This window comes from Mytilus trossulus, chromosome 9 (genome assembly GCF_036588685.1).
Source record: "Mytilus trossulus isolate FHL-02 chromosome 9, PNRI_Mtr1.1.1.hap1, whole genome shotgun sequence".
Classification (NCBI taxonomy): domain Eukaryota; kingdom Metazoa; phylum Mollusca; class Bivalvia; order Mytilida; family Mytilidae; genus Mytilus; species Mytilus trossulus.
In genome coordinates, this window is record NC_086381.1 from 61,800,849 (window position 1) to 61,820,629 (window position 19,781).

General features: G+C 30.8%; 1 protein-coding gene across 1 annotated transcript; it reads right to left on the minus strand.

Moving 5' to 3' along the window:
* Positions 1-1,735: 1,735 nt before the first annotated feature.
* On the minus strand, positions 1,736-5,382 carry LOC134684093 (protein HtrL-like). Its single transcript, XM_063543374.1, has 2 exons — positions 5,265-5,382; positions 1,736-2,932 (listed from the first exon to the last, which is right to left on the minus strand). Exons 1-2 carry the CDS (start codon positions 5,335-5,337, stop codon positions 2,133-2,135), a joined length of 873 nt encoding a protein of 290 aa, XP_063399444.1. The 5' UTR covers positions 5,338-5,382; the 3' UTR covers positions 1,736-2,132.
* Between the last annotated feature and the right edge of the window lie 14,399 nt (positions 5,383-19,781).

Genomic DNA, 19,781 nt, shown 5'->3' on the forward strand with positions numbered 1-19,781 from the left:
TTTAACACTTGTATTAATTTAGCTCATAGGGCATACAGCGGGAGGTTTATAAGTTCTATTGGTCTAAGAATGCTCAAATCACCACCAACATCGAGTGACATATTTTGTTTTCGTTTATCAATGCTAGCAATGCAACTTAGTTGAGGTTTCCGATTAACAACTGCTTAAAGACGATTTTTTTCTAATCGTATCATAAACAAAGTTTGTTGCAATCGGTGCCGACCTGTACACCATCTTGACGAAAACGATGAACCAATTCAAATAAGTAACTATTTAATTGCGTAAAACTTTGTAATAGTCACTGTAAGTTATTGATGCCAACCCACTACACCAATCAACATTTGAGTATAAAGAACTCGTTGCTCTCACAGTGATATATATGGATTCTTTAATCATCTTAAGCATAGCTTTAGTCCATCTGATATTCCTTTGTTGTTATTATAGGATTATTTTATGCATATATCATTGCCCTCTTTGGTATTTCTTTAATTAAATCAATTCCATGAACCGGTCGTTTTTAGATTTTAGTATGTACATGACTTCCAGTTAATAAGAAACGAACAATAAATATGTCGCAATTTTGAATTTTTCATCACGCAGTTGTTTGTTTATGGTTTTTCTTGTTGACCGTTGCCATGTAATTTTCGCATCATTGCCTTCTTCCTGAAATATGGTATTGTGACTGCAAAATCATGCAAAAGATTGAATGGAATTTATAAAAACTAATGTTTCTAAGTTCAAATTTATTGATATCTTATATAGCAGAACTTTTCTGTTGATGTACTTCTTGAAACATGGGGAAAAAACTTATCTCTCAAGTAATGTTTTTGTATAAAATTATACAAACACGTTATGCTTTGAAGTGTTCTGCTTAGTGTGCTCATCTACTTCGTATTTGAGTTGGACTTGCAGTTGTTTGATTTAAGCATCACTGATGAGTTTAATGTTGGCGAAAAGTGAATTTGGCATACACAGTAATAAAGCTTACATCGTTCATAAGTTTTTTGTTTAATTTTACGGTTCAATATTGGGTTTCATAAGCTAAGTAACCAAGGCGGTAATCATAAATGATTTTCAATGTACTTTTTTTCAATTTTATTTTGTTTAATATTCAGGTTTATTTTCACATATACATTTATATATACAAATTTCATTTATATTTTTTTTTATAAGAATTTAGATATCAGAAAAATCAAAATATGGGTAACACTAATGTAACAATTAAAAACCCTTTACTATCGAATGAGGATGCTGAATTATCTCCTTAAACAAAAAGTCAGAATGCGGAGGGAATAAATCAATATGATTTAAATAATTTTTTTTTATTAAACAAAACAAAAAAAACCAGGAACAACGATAAAAGTAAAAGGCTATATCCATCATGGATCAGTCATGTCGCAGTCTTTAACTCTGTATAGACGTGCATGGTCAGATCCTCTCTACCTGTTATCTACGATACTGGTGTACTGATAGATGGCTTACTGGCCTACTACTTTTGAAAACAAAATCCATTTCAACGCTGTTTGATTTTGATTCTGATAGGTGTAAATGCCCGAGTTAGTCTATACTACAAAACTCAAATTGATGTTAGCGTAATGTTATGCCGACTGACATCTGTAAACCTGTATTCGTAGTGATGGATAATGAGCCGCCTTTTCACAGTTCTTGGTTCTTGTCACCGATTTATTGACCAGTACTTCATCAAAGTGTTCAGTAGGTCAAACAGCTGACCAACATGACCACGATAATAGCCGTTGTGAAAAAGAAACTAAACTATTTAAAATACCAAACTATTGAAGAGGATAAAACCGACATGAAACAGCATCCCACAAAACCCCTTGACAAACAGGTTATAGGAAAAAAAGTAAAACAGATAATGCATGGTGTCAGATATCTAGAACTCATGACTTGTAGTTTTAGTTATAATTATGTACACCACATTTAGGATAGATATTGTCAATTTCGCTTTATATTTGTAGCTGCTATCTGCTCATATAGATTCCGAAATAAGTTGCATGGCATGTATTCATATAGCCTTTGCTGATCAAGTGTTTGAGTTTAAGCTGAACAGGTGAATGTTAATTCAATAAATCGCTTTTACAGCACACACATTTATTAAATGTTATTTCCATTTATCCAAACAGTTTGAATGCGTCAAACCAACTACCTTTTACCAAATTGAATAGACGTGGTGTTTCAAAATAACAAAATAAAAATACGTTTTGATCATCATCTAAAACATTTTCAATTAACAATGACCGGAACTTTTTGTTATAAAGGTGGTACAATTCTAATACAGCCGATTGATGTCCGCCACAAAAGCCTCCAGGTAATGCAGGGTCAATACTTTCCTTGTGTAATCTAATCCCATACTTTTTATACATTTCTGTGCCGTGTAGTTGTATGAACGTTACTGTTTTGTTTAAGGCAAGAAGTTTTGATGGTGTCCACCCTTGAACATTATGAAATATGTGTTCATCGCCATGACCATAACCGCCATCTATCCAAAAAAAATGAGAGGTATTGAATATGTTAACTTCAATGGCATCCTTTAAGAAAGACAGCTTATTATTCGTTAGAATGATATAGTCTACCGAAAACCCTTCTGGGTTTTGTAGCATGGTGTTATTTTCTTTAAACTCATCTGTTTCTATAACATTGTATATAATTTGTCTGTATCTATTGAACTCAATTTTTGAAAATCGTTTCACCATAAAAACAATATTTGAATGTATCAGTTCACTATATTGTTTTCTTATTAACTTTTCTGTTGACTTTTCACAAAAAACAACAAGTTTTGCATTCAATTTTAAGATATGCAAAAAGTACTGGATATATGTCATGAACGATCTTTTCCAATTATTCCAGTTGCCTCTGCCAATGTCATAAATAGCTGTTACCAGTGTGGCAGAATTTTCATTATATCTTGTATCTAAAATCATAAGTGAAATATAAAAAGATATAGACCTTAACAATAACTCATACTATTCGATGTTGTTTACTATTTGATGTGATGAACCTTTTGTGTACTACATCATTTACATATAGGTATTTTTTCATATACTTGAATTTTGTAATTATCCTACATTTATGAGTTTTATCTTATCGTTGTGAACGTAATAATGGAATTATAATACTAAATTAAAATACTGTTTAAATACTATATATTTTTTTCTAGTTTTGCCATTATGTTCGCAACAAACTCGTAGGAAATAAAATAAACAAAAAATAATATTTTAAAAAGAAATTAAAATGTCTGTGTTATTGAATTTAATGAATTCTTTGTCATTTTGTCGCTTTTCGTTTTTTCAATTGTATTATCATTTTAGTATCCCTGCTCCTCTTTTAAACGCGTTTTGATATAAAACGGTAACAATAAAAAAAGTATGTATCAATATTATAACTAATCTTTCAACTCCCTCAGGCAAAGATGGCGTTAGATGAATTTGGCTATTTATTTTAGGTATTTTTGACATATAGCTCTTCAACGGTTTCGGTACTTATCCAGCATCGGATTTCAAATGCTTGGCTTTGAGCGTTTCTGATGTAGGTTAATTCAAAAAAGCGCTTCGGACGCATAAAAGTATTAATCGTGTTGTTTTCAATTTTTTAACCAACCCTTCATTAAAGATATTAGAAAATACCGTATAGCGGGTTATTTTCGCGGGTGTGAAATTTCGCGATTTTCATTGAACAAGGTATACGAAATATTTTGCGGTTATTATTTTGGCGGATTAAAAACTTTTATTAATACCTTTGTATGAACACTTTTAATTTGGCGGAATTTATTTTGGCGATTAAGTTCTGTCCGCGAAAATAAGCGAAAATTTGCACCCCGCGAAAATAACCCGCTATACGGTATGTAAACCATTGCATGACAGCAGCAGTATCACAAATGCACATATTTAAGGTATCAATATGAGACGGAAGACAACGTTTGCAGTCTAAATATTGGTAGATGGCGTGCACGTGCGGTACAAAGCAGGAAGTACAATAGGAGCCTTTATTATAACTCTGAAATTACAAACGTCCAAGACTTCTAAATTAATGATACTTTTATAGAGAGTTAAATTGGATCGGTCAACAAATAGAACGACTGGAAAACAACTGCCTGAATGCAACACAGAATCTGTGATACCGCATGATAAATATCTTCTACCTATATCCAGTGTAGCAAATACAGGAAAGATCAAGGATAAGGAAATGACGAACAAGCGGACGCCGCTCGTTATTTAAAAAATCTTATGCTGTTTATTGTGAAATTATCGATCTGAGTTTTCATATCTGTGAAAGATGTAAGGTATTAATAAGTATTAACAGGTGCAGTTCGTATGTTTATACTGCATTTTTTATGCACAATTTATAAGAAGAAAACAAAAACAAAAATAGAGCAAAAAAAACTAAAGTATGGGAGAATATAACCGATTACTAAATTACAGACAATTTGTATTGGATAGTCGTAAAAATTATGTAAGTATAAGATGTGCATAAATAGCTGAACCCTGCCATCATTTATGAAAGTGGTATGCAAGCAGAACACTAGAACATAGTTTAACTTATTGTATCAAGTATGTGTAACAGTCACGAAAACCAATGGTTTCAATAAATACGAAAGGCAAACAAGATGTTTTAAATACAGTCTTGAAAAATATAAGATGGTATTGATATTTCGTTTCCCAAATGTGGACTGTATGGTGTTTTTTTAAAACATTTTAGCAAACTTTACAGTTAATGGTTCTCTGATAAATATCGTAAAGTCTTTGATGTTGTTCATTTAATGTTATCGTGTCAGCTCTTCGGGTGTTTAACACTTCTGCAATTTGTTTTTATCGTTATCATTGGGTCATTGTCCTTTCTTGAGGACTGTTTATCTCAAAAGCCATTGTAGACTAGTAGCCTTACAAGTTTTAGAAAAAGTCTAACGCTACAATGAGTGAAGTTACTATCACAATAAACACGCATCGCTTTTATTAAACCATGAATCATTAACTTCATTTCAAGCTATTTCTATTCCCATTTAAACTTTCTTATCTCATCAACTATAAACATTCATTTAAGCTTTTGAATCTGATTATTTTTATCCCAAGCCGAACAAGGCCAATACCATTATTGATAGGAACATCTAGAGAATTAAAATGTGTGACAGTTTAAAGATAAGACATCAAATGTACATTATTGCTCCTTGAGCACATTCAAATGTTCAGACTTTATGTTGATAAATTACCCAGCCAATTGCACCTTATATGACAGTTGTTTTAACTTGCCTTTTATAGAAACATCTCCAGAAGCTGCTTCTTTACACAAACAAAGGAAGATTAAATGTATCGCTAGATCCATGTTATATTTGAACAATCATTAGACCATCGATCTTACTTGACTACAGATAAGAAGATAACAGAACTTTTAATGCCATGATCATGCTTATCTAATTATAATACACAAGTAGATATTACCAAAGCGACCGTACTGACCTCACTATAGAATACAATATCAGGAACAACCATAGATAGACATGATTCTTATCAATGTAGACATCTGGTAATGAAAGATGAACACTATGTAAAGTTCAAATACTTGTTTTTAAAACCATTGTATATGGCATCCACTGAGTTTTAAAAGTGAACATCGTTTGCACGAAGTAAACTACTTACTACCCAACACAAAGTACTGAAAGACTTATCAAATGTTGACACCAGTTCTATCATAGAGTTTAGTTCTGTTCAAAGTTATGTATTGTTTCTGTATACGTTATTATTTTATTTTTTATGTGATTTTCTTGCTTACAAGTTCGTTTCTATTGTAATGGGTTGTGAGCTGTAACTGTTGTTGACTTGTTGATTATTTGTATTTTTAAATAACGTTAACATTTCTGTATTTTCTTTTTACATTTATCAGGTGCATCCGAAGCATAAAAATGTTATTCAGTATATATGCATACTGTAGAAAATATCTTTTTAAATACATTTTTTTGCATATTACACGTACTAGTAATTGGAGTTCTGTCATTTATAATTTGAAAAATATTGTATAATGAGCTGCTATGAAAAATAGGAATTCAAATTTCAGAACCCATGATTCATTTTTATATTTGCTTTGCTTTGCTCACACATTGTTGCAATCTAATGGAATTCTATTCGTCTGTCATACAAGTAATAGCTTTAACAAACTTATATGTTTTCTGCTCTATAGTCGGATTGTTGTCGCTATGACACATTTCCCATTTCCTTTCTTAATTTTATTATAAACCAGAATTAATCCACCATTTTCTACATAAAGAAATGCCTGTACAAATTCATTGATATGACAGTTTGTTTCCATGTTATGTTTGTTTGAGGTTATCATTGTGTAATTTTATAAAAAAACAACTTTCCGTTGTGGATTTCCATAGGAGTGAGTTTTTTGTTGTTGGTTATTTTACTTTTACAAATCGAAAATTGACGTACAGTTAAACCAGGTACTTATATCAATGTAGAACCCCATAATTTTTTAATGTATATTTTGAGATTCTATGTGTCTAATAAATAATATACAAAATATATATAAAATAATATAAAATCTGTTTAACTGTTTCTCAGATTAGAAGAACCTGTATTCGGCTAATTTCGTCGGTCTTATATTTTTACATGAATTGTCTGGTCTGTAAAAATTATGATTGTGTCTGATTCCGGCTTGTAACCTTTTGACTCTATGTGATCATGAAATTGTATGGCGTGTGACACAAAACTTAATTTTTCGTCATTTTTCAATAGTGTACCAAAAGTTAGGATATGGTTTTGAATTTTTATTGCATCCTTTGAATACGGTATGTCTTTAATCGAATTTTGAATTTACATATCAAATCTGTTCACCCTTTTCAACATTCAAACAATATATAAATGAATCTCGACTTCAATTTGTAAATATCTTTGAAAATGTGAAAAAAAATATCAATAATACATGATTTACTTAAAAAAACCATCTTTGATGATTTGATTATATATTTGAATATCAAAAAACTTTTGAAATGTGTTTTATATTAATGTGATTATAATTTTCAAATGCAACTGTCAGTAGCATTTCATTAAAGTTATTTGTTTATTTGTATTTCAGTTAAAATTGTAAATAAATTCCATAGAAATACGAATGCATTTAAGTGAATATGTAAACTAATTTCAAGTTTGAGCTACGACGTCTTTTTGAAAAAAGCATTTGTTAATTTCCCAGGAGTACTGTTTCCTGGGTTAGTTTATTTTCATTCAAGAAGCCATGCGATGTAATCTTTTCTCAAAAATTGATTTCAAATTGCACAGAAATAAAAACTTTCAACGACGTTTATGCAACGATGATTTAACTTCTAAGAGAAGTATGTTTTTTCTTGAAGTTAAATTGTTGTTTCCTTACAAGATTTTTCTTACAATTTGCAACAGTCGCTGTATTGTTTGATGCAGCAAATTTAAAAATCGCTGTTGCAAAACCGAAATAGAAAATGTGTATATACGAAGCGCTAACAGAACCTTGATACGGTATTTATTAGATTATTAGATTAAGAGTCTTAGTTTGTGAAGGAATACACCATCGTTCATCGGCTTTTATTTTCTTAACTCTCTTTTTTTCTTAAATTGTATTTGCTTTTTGATAATGCAATTTGAAAACCAAATTAAAACATTGCATTTCGAATTTTAAAACATTTCAAACGATGTTTTATTGATCTAGAATTCTGCAATGTCAAAGGCCTTTTTAAGATACAAAAATATATCATAATTTAAAAAAAAGAAATAACAAATAGTAATCTTCATAAAAAATGTATCTCTGATTTTCTGCAATACTGACAGTACTGTAGTCCTTTAAGACAAACTTAAATGTATATTTCGCGTTATTTTCCTCTTCGTTTCGCCATCTTTCAAATGCAGTAAAACTGCACTTCATCTGTTTAAATTAAATATTATATATCAGACCACCAATAAATAGTCCGTTTCTGTTCAACCAAATTTGGCAATTTTTACAGCTTTCTAAAAATGTCACCTTAGGTTTAATTTTAAAGAAACCAGATATCTGAATTGTACATGTATCAGCTTTCAACATGCCGATTTTCAAAGTACATTTAAAATCATATACACATTGTCATTTTAATTTCATTACGTTTTTAGTATTGATTGATCAGTTGTTCCGTTGTATACATGTATATACATGACACATGCGAAAGATGATATGATGTACCTATATTTTTCGAAAAATGTTATTATGTATGAAAAAGAAGATGTGGCATGATTGCCAATGAGACAACTACCCACAAAAGACCAAAATGACACAGACGTTAACAACTATAGGTCACCCTACATGCAAACAAGAAGGATCATCTAGTATTATAGCCGTATAATTATATACGTCAGACGTGCTTTTTGTTTATTACAAACGATTCATTGAGGCTTCAATAATTAGGACAAAGACCTTTGTTAATGCATTCCCGTGGTGTTTTCTATATAAGTTTTGTTTATTTCTCAAGTCAACCATTATCAACAGAGTTTCACATAACGAAAATTTTGTTTTTCACAGTTTGTATATGAATGTTATGGGGAAGAACTAGACAATAAATAGCTAATGTATGTCAGTAATCAGTACTTAAAATATACCATTTTCAATATTTCGAGAAAAACATATTTAAGAAACTGAGGTTCACTCTCCTACAGGAAAAGTTGAAAAAAGCTATGCATATGAAATATTTGTTTTGTCCCATTTTAGACATGAAATACAACGTTTTATTTCTTAAATTCACATTTTTATGTTTAATAGTTCCGTCGAACATCAATTAGAAAAGCGCCTTGTATGATTACATTTTATAAAGTGTGCTTCACCTTACTTAAGGTATACAACTACTTATTCATAACCCTATTGTTTTGTATGTTATTCCCTTCAGAATTTTAATAAATAACCTGTCTTAAGTTCAAATAAAGTGGCAGGTATTTAATGTCAAAACAATATCCTCTTCCGACTTGTGCTGAAAAATTCTACATACTTTTAATTCTATATAGTTATCAAAGATACTAGAATTTATTATTCAATACGCCAGACGCGCGTTTCGTATACATGAGACTCGTCAATGATGCTCATATAAAAAAAGTTATTAAGCCAAGCATGTACAAAGTTGAATAGCATTGAGAACCAAAAATTGCAAAAAAGTTGTGACAAATACGGCTAAGGTAATCTATTCCTGGAATAAGAAAATCCTATAGGAGAGCTTTCTGATTCCAGGAAGTGTAAAAGTGCAAAACAGATAATTATGATCTGAACAATATGACAAGTCGGCTGGCCTATTGAATTCAAATGCTTTTTTATTATCGAAAGAAACTTTTTAGAAGGGTTGTACGGTAATTATAAGTCTTCACGCTTTCATTTGATACCCAATCTATCTCTATTGACAGAGATTAAGCTATGGATAGACACTATTATGGTTAAAATATGTACTACTTTCTTGAATTTTTTTTCCCGACCGGGTCTGAACTAGTGGTTCAATACTTTAAACTTGAAATCTCGATACATTTGTAATCCGACATCGACAGGGTGAGCATCTTCTGTTGTTTATGCCGCTTCCTCCATGTAAATTCATTTTCTGAAAAAAATGACACAATCGGTTAATTTACAGATCAGAGCACAAAGTATATTTTATATTAAGAACATACACTTTTACTTCTTTTTAAAGTGTAATCATGGTATATGTATTGTATAACGATAAGTCATTGATATATTTAAGGTATGACACCATAAAATCTGACAGAGCAGTTAACATCCTTTGACAAAAACAAGCAATACTCTAGGGAAATTAAAGATGTAATTTGAAAATTAATTTTGTACATTGAACTTGTTGGTTTAATCAAGCATACAGTTTGATGAGTAACTCACATGCGCAACATTTAAAAGATCCTTAATTGGTATAAACAAGTTCAATGTCTTCTAAAACATTCACTCCTATTAAAATATCTTTTGGAAGAGTATTCATTGCTGTGGGCAGACACTTTCAATTGTTAATTGGACTTTGCAATGTTGCATGATAAAGCTTCGAGGTTACCGGAAATAAAGTTTCATTTTCTGACATAGGACACGCATTTCTTTTAAGCTGAATTTTAGTGAAAGTATTGTCGTGTGTTTGTGTATTCTATTTAAAATGAGCCGATAGTAAAGAGGAGTGTTAAGTTCACATAGAACATGTTTAATAAAAAAAAAAAAGTGGTGCCCCTGTTCCGAGTCATAAGCTCTGCTCTTCATAAAAATATATCTTCAAATTTCAGTTAATTAATTCTAAATGTACTGGAATTAAGTGTAACTTCCATTTTCAATTTATAAGTGCAGATGTTCGTTGAGGGGTCAGCCGCATTCCGCTTCCCGGTACGGAACTGTATCGCCATGGTGGGGCCTCATTGGTAGCATTGGGCTAATTTTCTGATCTTTGGTCGTGTTGTTTTATTGACAAATTTCACATTTTTTTTTTCATTTTTTATTCTGCAGGGATTATAAACAAAAGTTTGACACAGCAATATTTTCCAAAAATGTTTTATCCGATGCATAATTTTAGATTTCAGGCAAAATAATTTCGAATTTAGTAGGTCAGTGCAATATCAAATGTAACAGCTGGCCTGTATATGATGTTAAACTATTAAATAAAATAATATGTTTAAACTTGAAATTATATAATCCTAGCCAGAAATTAGTAGTGATTTTGCTGATTGATATTCATAATTTGTAAATGATAATTATACCACGTGATACATGTAATAGTATAAACTGGACTGGCTTGATATCGCTAAAATCTTTAAAAAGCGGATATCATTAGTTTCCCGTTACAGAGTCCTTATTTACAATCACTTTGAAATTTCTGTAAAGTTGTCAGGCAAAATATAAACAATGAACGCGAATTTAGTGAATTTTTCATGTTTTCGTGTGTTTATTTTTCTTGAAATAGGGGCATTTTAACTTTACGTGGGTTCCTAGAGTTCAACGACTACACACACAAGGTTTGGACTTGCTTATTCTTTGGACATTCAAGTTTCAAATTTCACCCCGGCAATCTATTTTCTAATGACCTTGTAAGCCAATTTTCAACACGAAGTTTGCAATTATGACGTTTCAACCATTTCAGCCTGTATTTTACCATAAAAGGCTAAAAGCCTCTCGAACCTTGATTTTTGCAACAACAGTCATTATGTTTCGTTTAAATGGTGTTTATTATTGTGTATACTTATTTGCTGCCCCGAAACCTGTTTATCACTTAAATAAAAATTAAAACAGACACGTTTTTTTAAAATTCCCTATCATTTTAATATAATTTCCGTGACCCGTATGCAAATTCTTTAGTATTATATTCAAATAAGCAAAGTGGCGTTGATTTCTGGATATTTTCTTTTATCATACTCTTAATGTAAAACAGTAGTTTGAAATATCACTATCAGTATCTTTATCTCCACCTTTGTTTTGAACCATGGAGGTTTCTTTTTTACAATTACCGTACCCGAAAACATTTTATGACAACCATATGTCGGAACCATTTGTTAATTACCGTACTAGCTTTGTTTTTTTTTATTAACCATTTAAAGTTATTACTTTCTTGTGGATTATTGTAAGACAAAAGAACCATTGTTAAAGAGTTTGTCTAAAGAGTAAAATCCTTTAAATATCTACAAAGATAAATTTTCAAGGACAAACTATATAACTTTTATCTTTTCGTTAATTTTGAAACGACAATTTGAAATATCTTGCTTGTAATTTATAAAATTATTGCCCTATTAATAAAAATGATTCAAATACCTCATTTAAGACAGTCTAACGTAGGAACTTTCGTCAAGTTGGTATTCCACTCCGATATATCATTATGTTGTTAAGTATTCTACCATTTGTCTTTTTTTCAAAATCACAAACAATTATTTTGTTTGATTATTCGACATATATTTGTAGTTTTTGTATTACTATATAAAGTTTTCAATTATCTTTTTTTTTTTAAAAGCATGAAGAGGCCGAAAATAGTCTTTAAAAGATTACTATACAATGTATTATACACATAATGTCAAACATATTTGAATTTAACCAAAATTTCAGCTTTGAAACAACAGTAGACTTTTTTTGAAAAGCAATTGGTGTTGCGCAACGACTGAACTACTAAATTGCCAAATAATCCGCGTTTATGTTTTAATGAAATAAAAAATGTACATTTCTTCTTTATCAACTATATTTTTTTATTATTTTCTTTGATATATTTTCAAAGACTAAATTAGGTTTTTCCTCTGTAATAGTTGTCTTCTATTTATAGATCTTTTATTATATTACATCTCATTCTCTTTGATGGCTTGAATAACTGGCATGCTTTATAACCTTACCTGTACATAAACAGAATGACTGATTTTATGTTAGCAATTATGGACTGACAAATAGAAACACATACGTTATATAAGGATACAGATGTGTACAAATGTGGTCCTAAAACAGCTTTATTTATATAATCATTCCAATTTGTTGATCGAAACAACTGTTACGGTTATACGGATAAATAAGAATCTGCATTAGTGGTGACGTCAGTATGATAACAATAATAATACTTTTTGGCAAATACAGAAAAAAAACGTATTGGCCAATTGGGTATTCCATTACATAGATATAGGAAGATGTGGTATGAGTGCCGGTGAGACAACTCTCCATCCAAATAAAAATTTAATAAATTTGTTTTAAGGAAATCCATGCTAGCACTGTATGCAATAATCCTTATCTATCGGTCATCACATTGCAAAATATGATACAACAAAGATAAAGGCTCTGGATTTTCTATAAAATTTCCATATGTTTAGCATTGAAGCAACACAAGGGTACATAATCCTTAACATAGTTTCAAACTGTTTTGGTCGATTCAGACTACATGTCTGATCAAATCAAAACGTAGAAGCATGTTAGGAGGGGTGATATCAATGAATGATTTATCCTACCCTGATGTAATAGAGTTTGACGAAACGTCATGATCTTGACGGGTGTTATTTCGTATTTCCCCTTAGAGCAACCAACATATGTAAATACTTTCTAGTATAGGGTGGGCACACTTGACCATGCTTGCCAAATACTATACCGTCTTTTATTCCAACTACAACGTAGTTGTCATAATGATGCTTGTTGCATTGTGTATCTTATATCATGTGTTTTACTGTAACAAACTAAGGTCTAGAAAGGCAAAGTTTAGTCTGTGCACGTGCAAAAACTATGTTTTGCCTAAATTGAGAAAGGCTATCATGTGTTTAACTGCTGTTTAAATGGGATTTCTTTGTAAGTAGTGCAATTTAGGTAAATGATTTGGTTGATGTACTGTACACAACTTATGGTGATTTGGGTAACCTTCCATATATTATCTACAAAGTGTTTCTGTTAATTGGTATGTATTGAAGGGTATAATACTACTCAGTAGTTTAAATTGAGTAAACGGAAAAGCTATCACCGTACGTGTTTTCATGCTGGATTTTTTAATATGCGTTTCTTTGTAATGAGTGGGATTTGTTAAATGATTTGACGGATCTATGGGGTGAATTAGTTAACCTCTTTAACTTTCTACATAGTGTTTCGTAAATTGGTAAGTTGAAAGGTACAATAGTCATGATAGTATACTAATAGTAAAATTTGAGTACTGGTATTCGTAATTATTTTTTTAATATGTAAGTCATCCATAGATTTGTATGCATCTGCATCTTAACTATTTAGTATACTAAGTGGAACATCCAACACACCAATTGAATTCTTTTTTAAACAACAAACCTTCCTTGGAGATTGGAGTATTCGATCACATATATTGCATAAAACTAATACTTAAAGTAAACATAGACTTTTAAATTGACAATGTTTACACGCAAACAATACAATGAGCGTCGTCTGTTAAAACATGCTGCATGTTTAGTTAATACTCTCTTTTTTATTATATTAGTTTTTCGTGTAAGAGGGTTCTTCTGTTAAACAGATGGAATAGAACATTGGTTTTTTTATAAAGTCTCAAGGATCAAAGTACAGAATTGATGCAGGAAGTGACTGCGTATGATAATATGTTGTGTAAAAATGGTTGTAAGTTTCGTCAGTAAAATTGGAGATAATTTGTTCACCAAATCAATGTATAATGAACGATGCCATTACTTGGAGAATATTTTGTTGAAATTTAGGGTTGTCGTAATTCCATCTGTTGATGAAATAAAATAAAGAAAAATTAAGAGACACGGAAAATAATATGTGTTGCATTTTCTATTTCATGAGTAGCACATATAGCTATAAACAGTATGTTAATTTAAAAAAAAAGAAAAAAATAAGTCAATATTCACATTTCGTCTTAATTGTGAATTTTAACTGAACAAGGGGTAAATTGAAGAAGATTACCTTAGCTGAGCTGCTAATGAAAATTGATGGTTTTATAAATTGAGAGAAGAACATAGCATAGCAGATAACTGTTATATTTGTAGGTTTGGAAATAAGTATCACAATAAAAGCAAATAAAGGTTGTTAATATATATAACTAGCACAGTTAGAATCACGTGACTTGTGAAGGGTGCGGACCTTGATAACAGCAAGTGATCCAATTTTTGATACTTACAACATTGAAAGTGCAGGAATCCATGAATCATCTGCGTCAGTCTGTTGAAAATCACCGTTGCACATGGTGTTTAGGCTAATTGAATGTGACCAGCTTGCAGGTGCTCTCAAAATGTCCGAAACCAATAGCAATTATATACTATTGAGTTGCCACATGTTCTCATTGGAAAAATACCGAAGCCTTCTAACACAGGAATAAGAAAAAACAGAGAAGTTTAATCTAAAGTATCGTGATAATATGTATGTTTTGAATGTATATAAACTCTGACCTGTTCAGATATCATAAACATTTTTTTTAATTTGCCATACAAACAGTTATCGTTAAATTCCTCGACAAAGTTTATGAAACAATTGGTTTATTTACCAAAGAAATCATTTTTTTTCAAACAAAAAGAAATACTTTCGCAGTATAATCATGATAATGATTTCGTGTGGTCAAACTCGTACTATTTCATAGATGGTCCTTCATAGTTTGAGTGATCAAATGTAAAACGTATCAGTGCTGTTTCAAACACGTACCAAAGACTTCCAAAACAACTGTAAGAGTGTTCTTCATACCTCATAAGGTCTTTCATTGATCCATTACTAGAAATATGTTTATTTAATTATACAAAAATATCCTAAAGGAGGTAAATTATTGATGTCCTATACGATAAACTGGCTGCAGCGCAAAGAAAAACCACTCAGAGCTACAAATCATTTGACATTCAAGATCTAAATATGGAAATCAACGAACAAAATATGATTGTCTATACATTTTTTTTCATCAACCTTTTTTTAATTTGTTTTTTTATGAATGATGTCTAAAAAAATGCTGAATTATTATCGTCTAGTCTACAATTAGTCCCAGAAATAGTGCTTAATTGCCGATTATGACACTTTGATTGAGTGTTAAAAGGCATTGCAGAAGGTTGATAATAAGCATGGTTAACTTGACGGCGCACATTTTCCCACTCTTTTTTAAGTCCATGCAAATCACTTATTTATTGTTTGGTGCTTATATTTGTCTCTTGTTAATTATGTGTCTAGATTTAACATCGGTAAGATACAACAGCCAATATTTTTTTAAAGTACTCACTTTCTAATTTTGAATTATGTATTCACTCTTCTTGCGTTTTGGAATTATTTTCTATCCAATACCACTGCTTTTGTCTCAATAGATCGTTTGCGTTATATTAAGTGTTATCCTGCAACAATTTGTATTTGTCTGTGTCATGCTGAATCATTTTAAGCTATTAAAAAAACGCAAAACTAGGTTCAAGCCTATTTCTTTCTAAATTAGAAATGTGTTGTACCAAGTCAGAAATATGGCAATTGTTATATCATATTTCGTATCAATGTATTTTGTATTGTCGTTTGTTTTTGTTGTACTTCAGTGTTTCTGTTGTTTTGTTGTTTTCTCTGAAAGTTGATGTGTTCCCTCGATTTAAGTTTGTAACCCGGAATTGTTTTCTCTCAATCAATTTGTAACTTTTGAACAGCGGTATACTACAGTAACTGTTGTCTTTATAGCTATGGCTTCAACATTTTGTGTTGCATTTGACAATACAGTAAAAGGTTGCGCAGTCTACCAAGAAGACTTACACAACACACACGTATTACATATACAATACGAGTAGCTCTAATTAATGTTGTTCTATTAATTGGACTTAAAATATCTCTTTTTTTGTGTGATCTCTTTAGTTTAAATAATACTAGTTATACCTTGCTTGATTTAGAAGACATACAATTTATAATATGATAGTTCTCGCACTTCTATGGAATATAGCAAGTAATGTAGAACAAAAGGTCACGAATTCATTTCAATGCAAATTTCATGTTGTCAACTTCATCTTTTTATAAACTTGCTTTGATATTTTTCAAAGCCGATCACGTGTTTTTCTTTCCTTTGATATATGTTTAATTTGCATGAAACCTTCATTATAGTTTGTTTGTTTTATTTTTATTCTCAATCAGTTTTATTCACATTTTTGCACTAGCCAAATTAATGCTTTGACATTTTAATAATAAGAGTGCACATAAATGATGCAAATTAAAAGTATACTTACATATTTTTACTGTTTATATCTTAATCAGTTCTATAATTGACACAAGTTGTTTGGCCTCTGTACAAATATCGTTAATCAAGTGAGATTATAAAATTGAAGACAAAAATCTGTCATAATAATATGAACGCAAAAATAATAATACCTAAGTGTCTCGACATGCCCGGCGTCTTTTGCTAGGCATCCAGCACCCGTCATAGCTACGACTCCATACTTAAGCAGAATGCCACAATATTGAATACAAATAAGTCGACACACCCTCGGACTAACACCCCTATTTATAGAAACAAAGCGGCAAGTAGGTTGCAGATTTAGTTTTAATAAGAATACCGAAAATGTCTTTAAAAAATCAAACTTTCTCAAAAATAACCAAACTACATCCTAAAAACAACACATAGTTTCAATACAAAACATATTATTCTATCTGCATGCAAATAATTTGTTCTAAACGATTTTAATAACAAAGCAATAAAAACATATCTTTTTGTTCCGTCTAGATAAGATATTTTTTGTTTAATAATTTGCAACTCTCAACACATAAACCATCGATGCAAGTCAATACAACAACAATATACTGTAAATTCGTAAATTATTGCGAGGTTTTTATATTTTTTATTAATGCGAAAAATGCGAGAGAGTTGTAAACGCAATAATTTTAACTCGCATTACGAGATATTATATATGAATTGAACAGGATTTTTCTCAAAATCGTCAAAAATAAAATCGCATATAAGTCTAAAACGACAAAATCGCATAAATAAATGCATGCAATAATTTCTGAATTTACAGTAATCACGCATGACTTGGAAGTTGATATGTTTATAAAAGTCATGGAAGAAAGTGTGTTTCCATCGTTCTTCACTTACGACCGTACACGAGGGACGAGATCGACATCTGTTTTATATTATAAGTCCCTATACTTCAAACAGTTATAGAATATTCCTATTGATTTTGTCAATCGTATTTATCAAAGACAATTACTATAAAGTGCTATCACGCATCTTCAACATGATTTAAAAGATGTTAATAAATAAACTCATCATAGATACCAGGACTAAATTTAGTATATACATTGTACGCCAGACGCGCGTTTCGTCTACAAAAGACTCACCAGTGACGCTCGCATTTACAAAAGTTAAAAAGGCTAAATAAAGTACGAAGTTGAAGAGCATTGAGGAACCACATTCCTAAAAGTTTTGTTAAATACAGCTAAGGTAATATATGCCTGAGGTAGAAAAGCCTTAGTTAAAGAATATGTGGTATGATTGCCTTTTAAACAACTTTTTATTCAAGTCATAACTTGGAAAGTAAGCGATATAGCGTAGCACGATGTGCGATTTAATTTGAAAAAAAAAGCATTATGGGACAAATATATGATTACCATGTATTTGTCATCCAAATATAATAAAACTATCAAATAAACCAAAAACTAAATAATATGCAAATTATTCATTTACAGGTTTTATATGCAGAACTCAATAACAGCTGAACAGATAAATATTATGAGCAATTTAAATGTTTGGTGATAATTTAGTGAATAAATAGACACAGAAAAATATTGTTGGTGTTATTTTATAATTAATTGAATAGAACATGACAATTTTAATTAATATTAAGACCCATTATTATTCAATGACATATCTTTTAAAAAATCCAGATTTATTTTCTTTTTTTCTTGATCCTTACCGTCTTTAAATGATAACCATTCAAGGAATAGTTTAATGTTTGGCTTCCCGATATAGTTAATTGTGTTATACTGTAGATTTTGTCGTAGATAGCAATTTATTATCATACGGGTACAATAAACATCTTGCCGTTCCACTGCTGTTAATTTACTATATTCAGTAAGTAGATAAAGGAAGATGTGATGTGAGTGCCATTGATACAACTCTCCATCCATATAACATTTATAAAAGTAAACCATTATAGGTCAATGTAAGGCCTTCAACACGGAAGCTTGACCAACACCGAACAAAAAGCTATCAAGGGCCCCAAAATTACTAGTGTAAAACCATTCAAACGGGATGGTCAGTAAGCGCTACTATAACATTACTTTCCCTTACAATCTTAAATGGACTTAAGATGACTACTGTCTATTACAAAAAAAATATTGTAGCGCTACAAGCTAACAAAATAGAAGTGCGACCATAAATTACATTGATAGAACATTCCTGAATATGTATTTGCTAATAAGAATAATGTCAAAATCTCGAAAGTAAAATTACTAGTACTACACACCAATATATTTGTAGCTGGAATATAAAGTTGTTTGTTTTGTTTTGTGAAAAAAATTCGAAAATCTCAAGTTATACAATGTAAGTGAAATGAATTTTGATTTTGACACTTTTTGATGAAAACAAAGGGGTATATTCCAACTTCAGACCAAAGAGACAGTTACAACGTCACTGAGATATGAAAATTGGCAAACATGCAAACAGTTCGTCAAACAGCAATACAACAAACGAAAGACTGAGTTACACGAAGTTAGCATATGACTCTGGTTTTTTTAATATTAAACTCAAAATATTAAATCGTTTCCTTGTATGATATAATCGATTTATTAAATCAAGATATATGTTTTGGATTAACAATTCAGAAAGTCGTGCGTTGTTGTCAATATTAAAGAGATAAAAGCTGTGAATTTTATAATCGCAGTTTACTAAATCATTTTATCACGATTTCCATGACTGAAATATGAAAACAACATCACAAACATTTTTAAAGGTGATAAAAAAAGGGGGAATGCATTAAAAACTCGATAAATACAAACGTTATCAACAAACAGAAAAGCTAATGAAATACAATAAATATTAATCGTAGGTTGAAATTGTGAATTGATAGCAACACCATAAATAAAAATAAGATCGCTGGTTTTCCTGTCTGAATTGTTTTACAGGGGCCTTTAATAAAATTGAGAATGGAAATGGGGAATGTGTCAAAAAGACAATAACCCGACCATTTTAAAAAAATAATAATAACAGCAGAAGGTCACCAAAAGGTCTTCAATGTAGCGAGAAATTCCTGCACCCGGAGGCGTCCTTCAGCTGTTTGGTGTGATCCAATGCTCCGCGTTGAGGACCGGGCTTATAATTATTAATCTGTAAATCGCTCGTTTAGATTTTGATTTTAAGACAAGTGGCGTGTTCCTGTGATAGAAGTTAT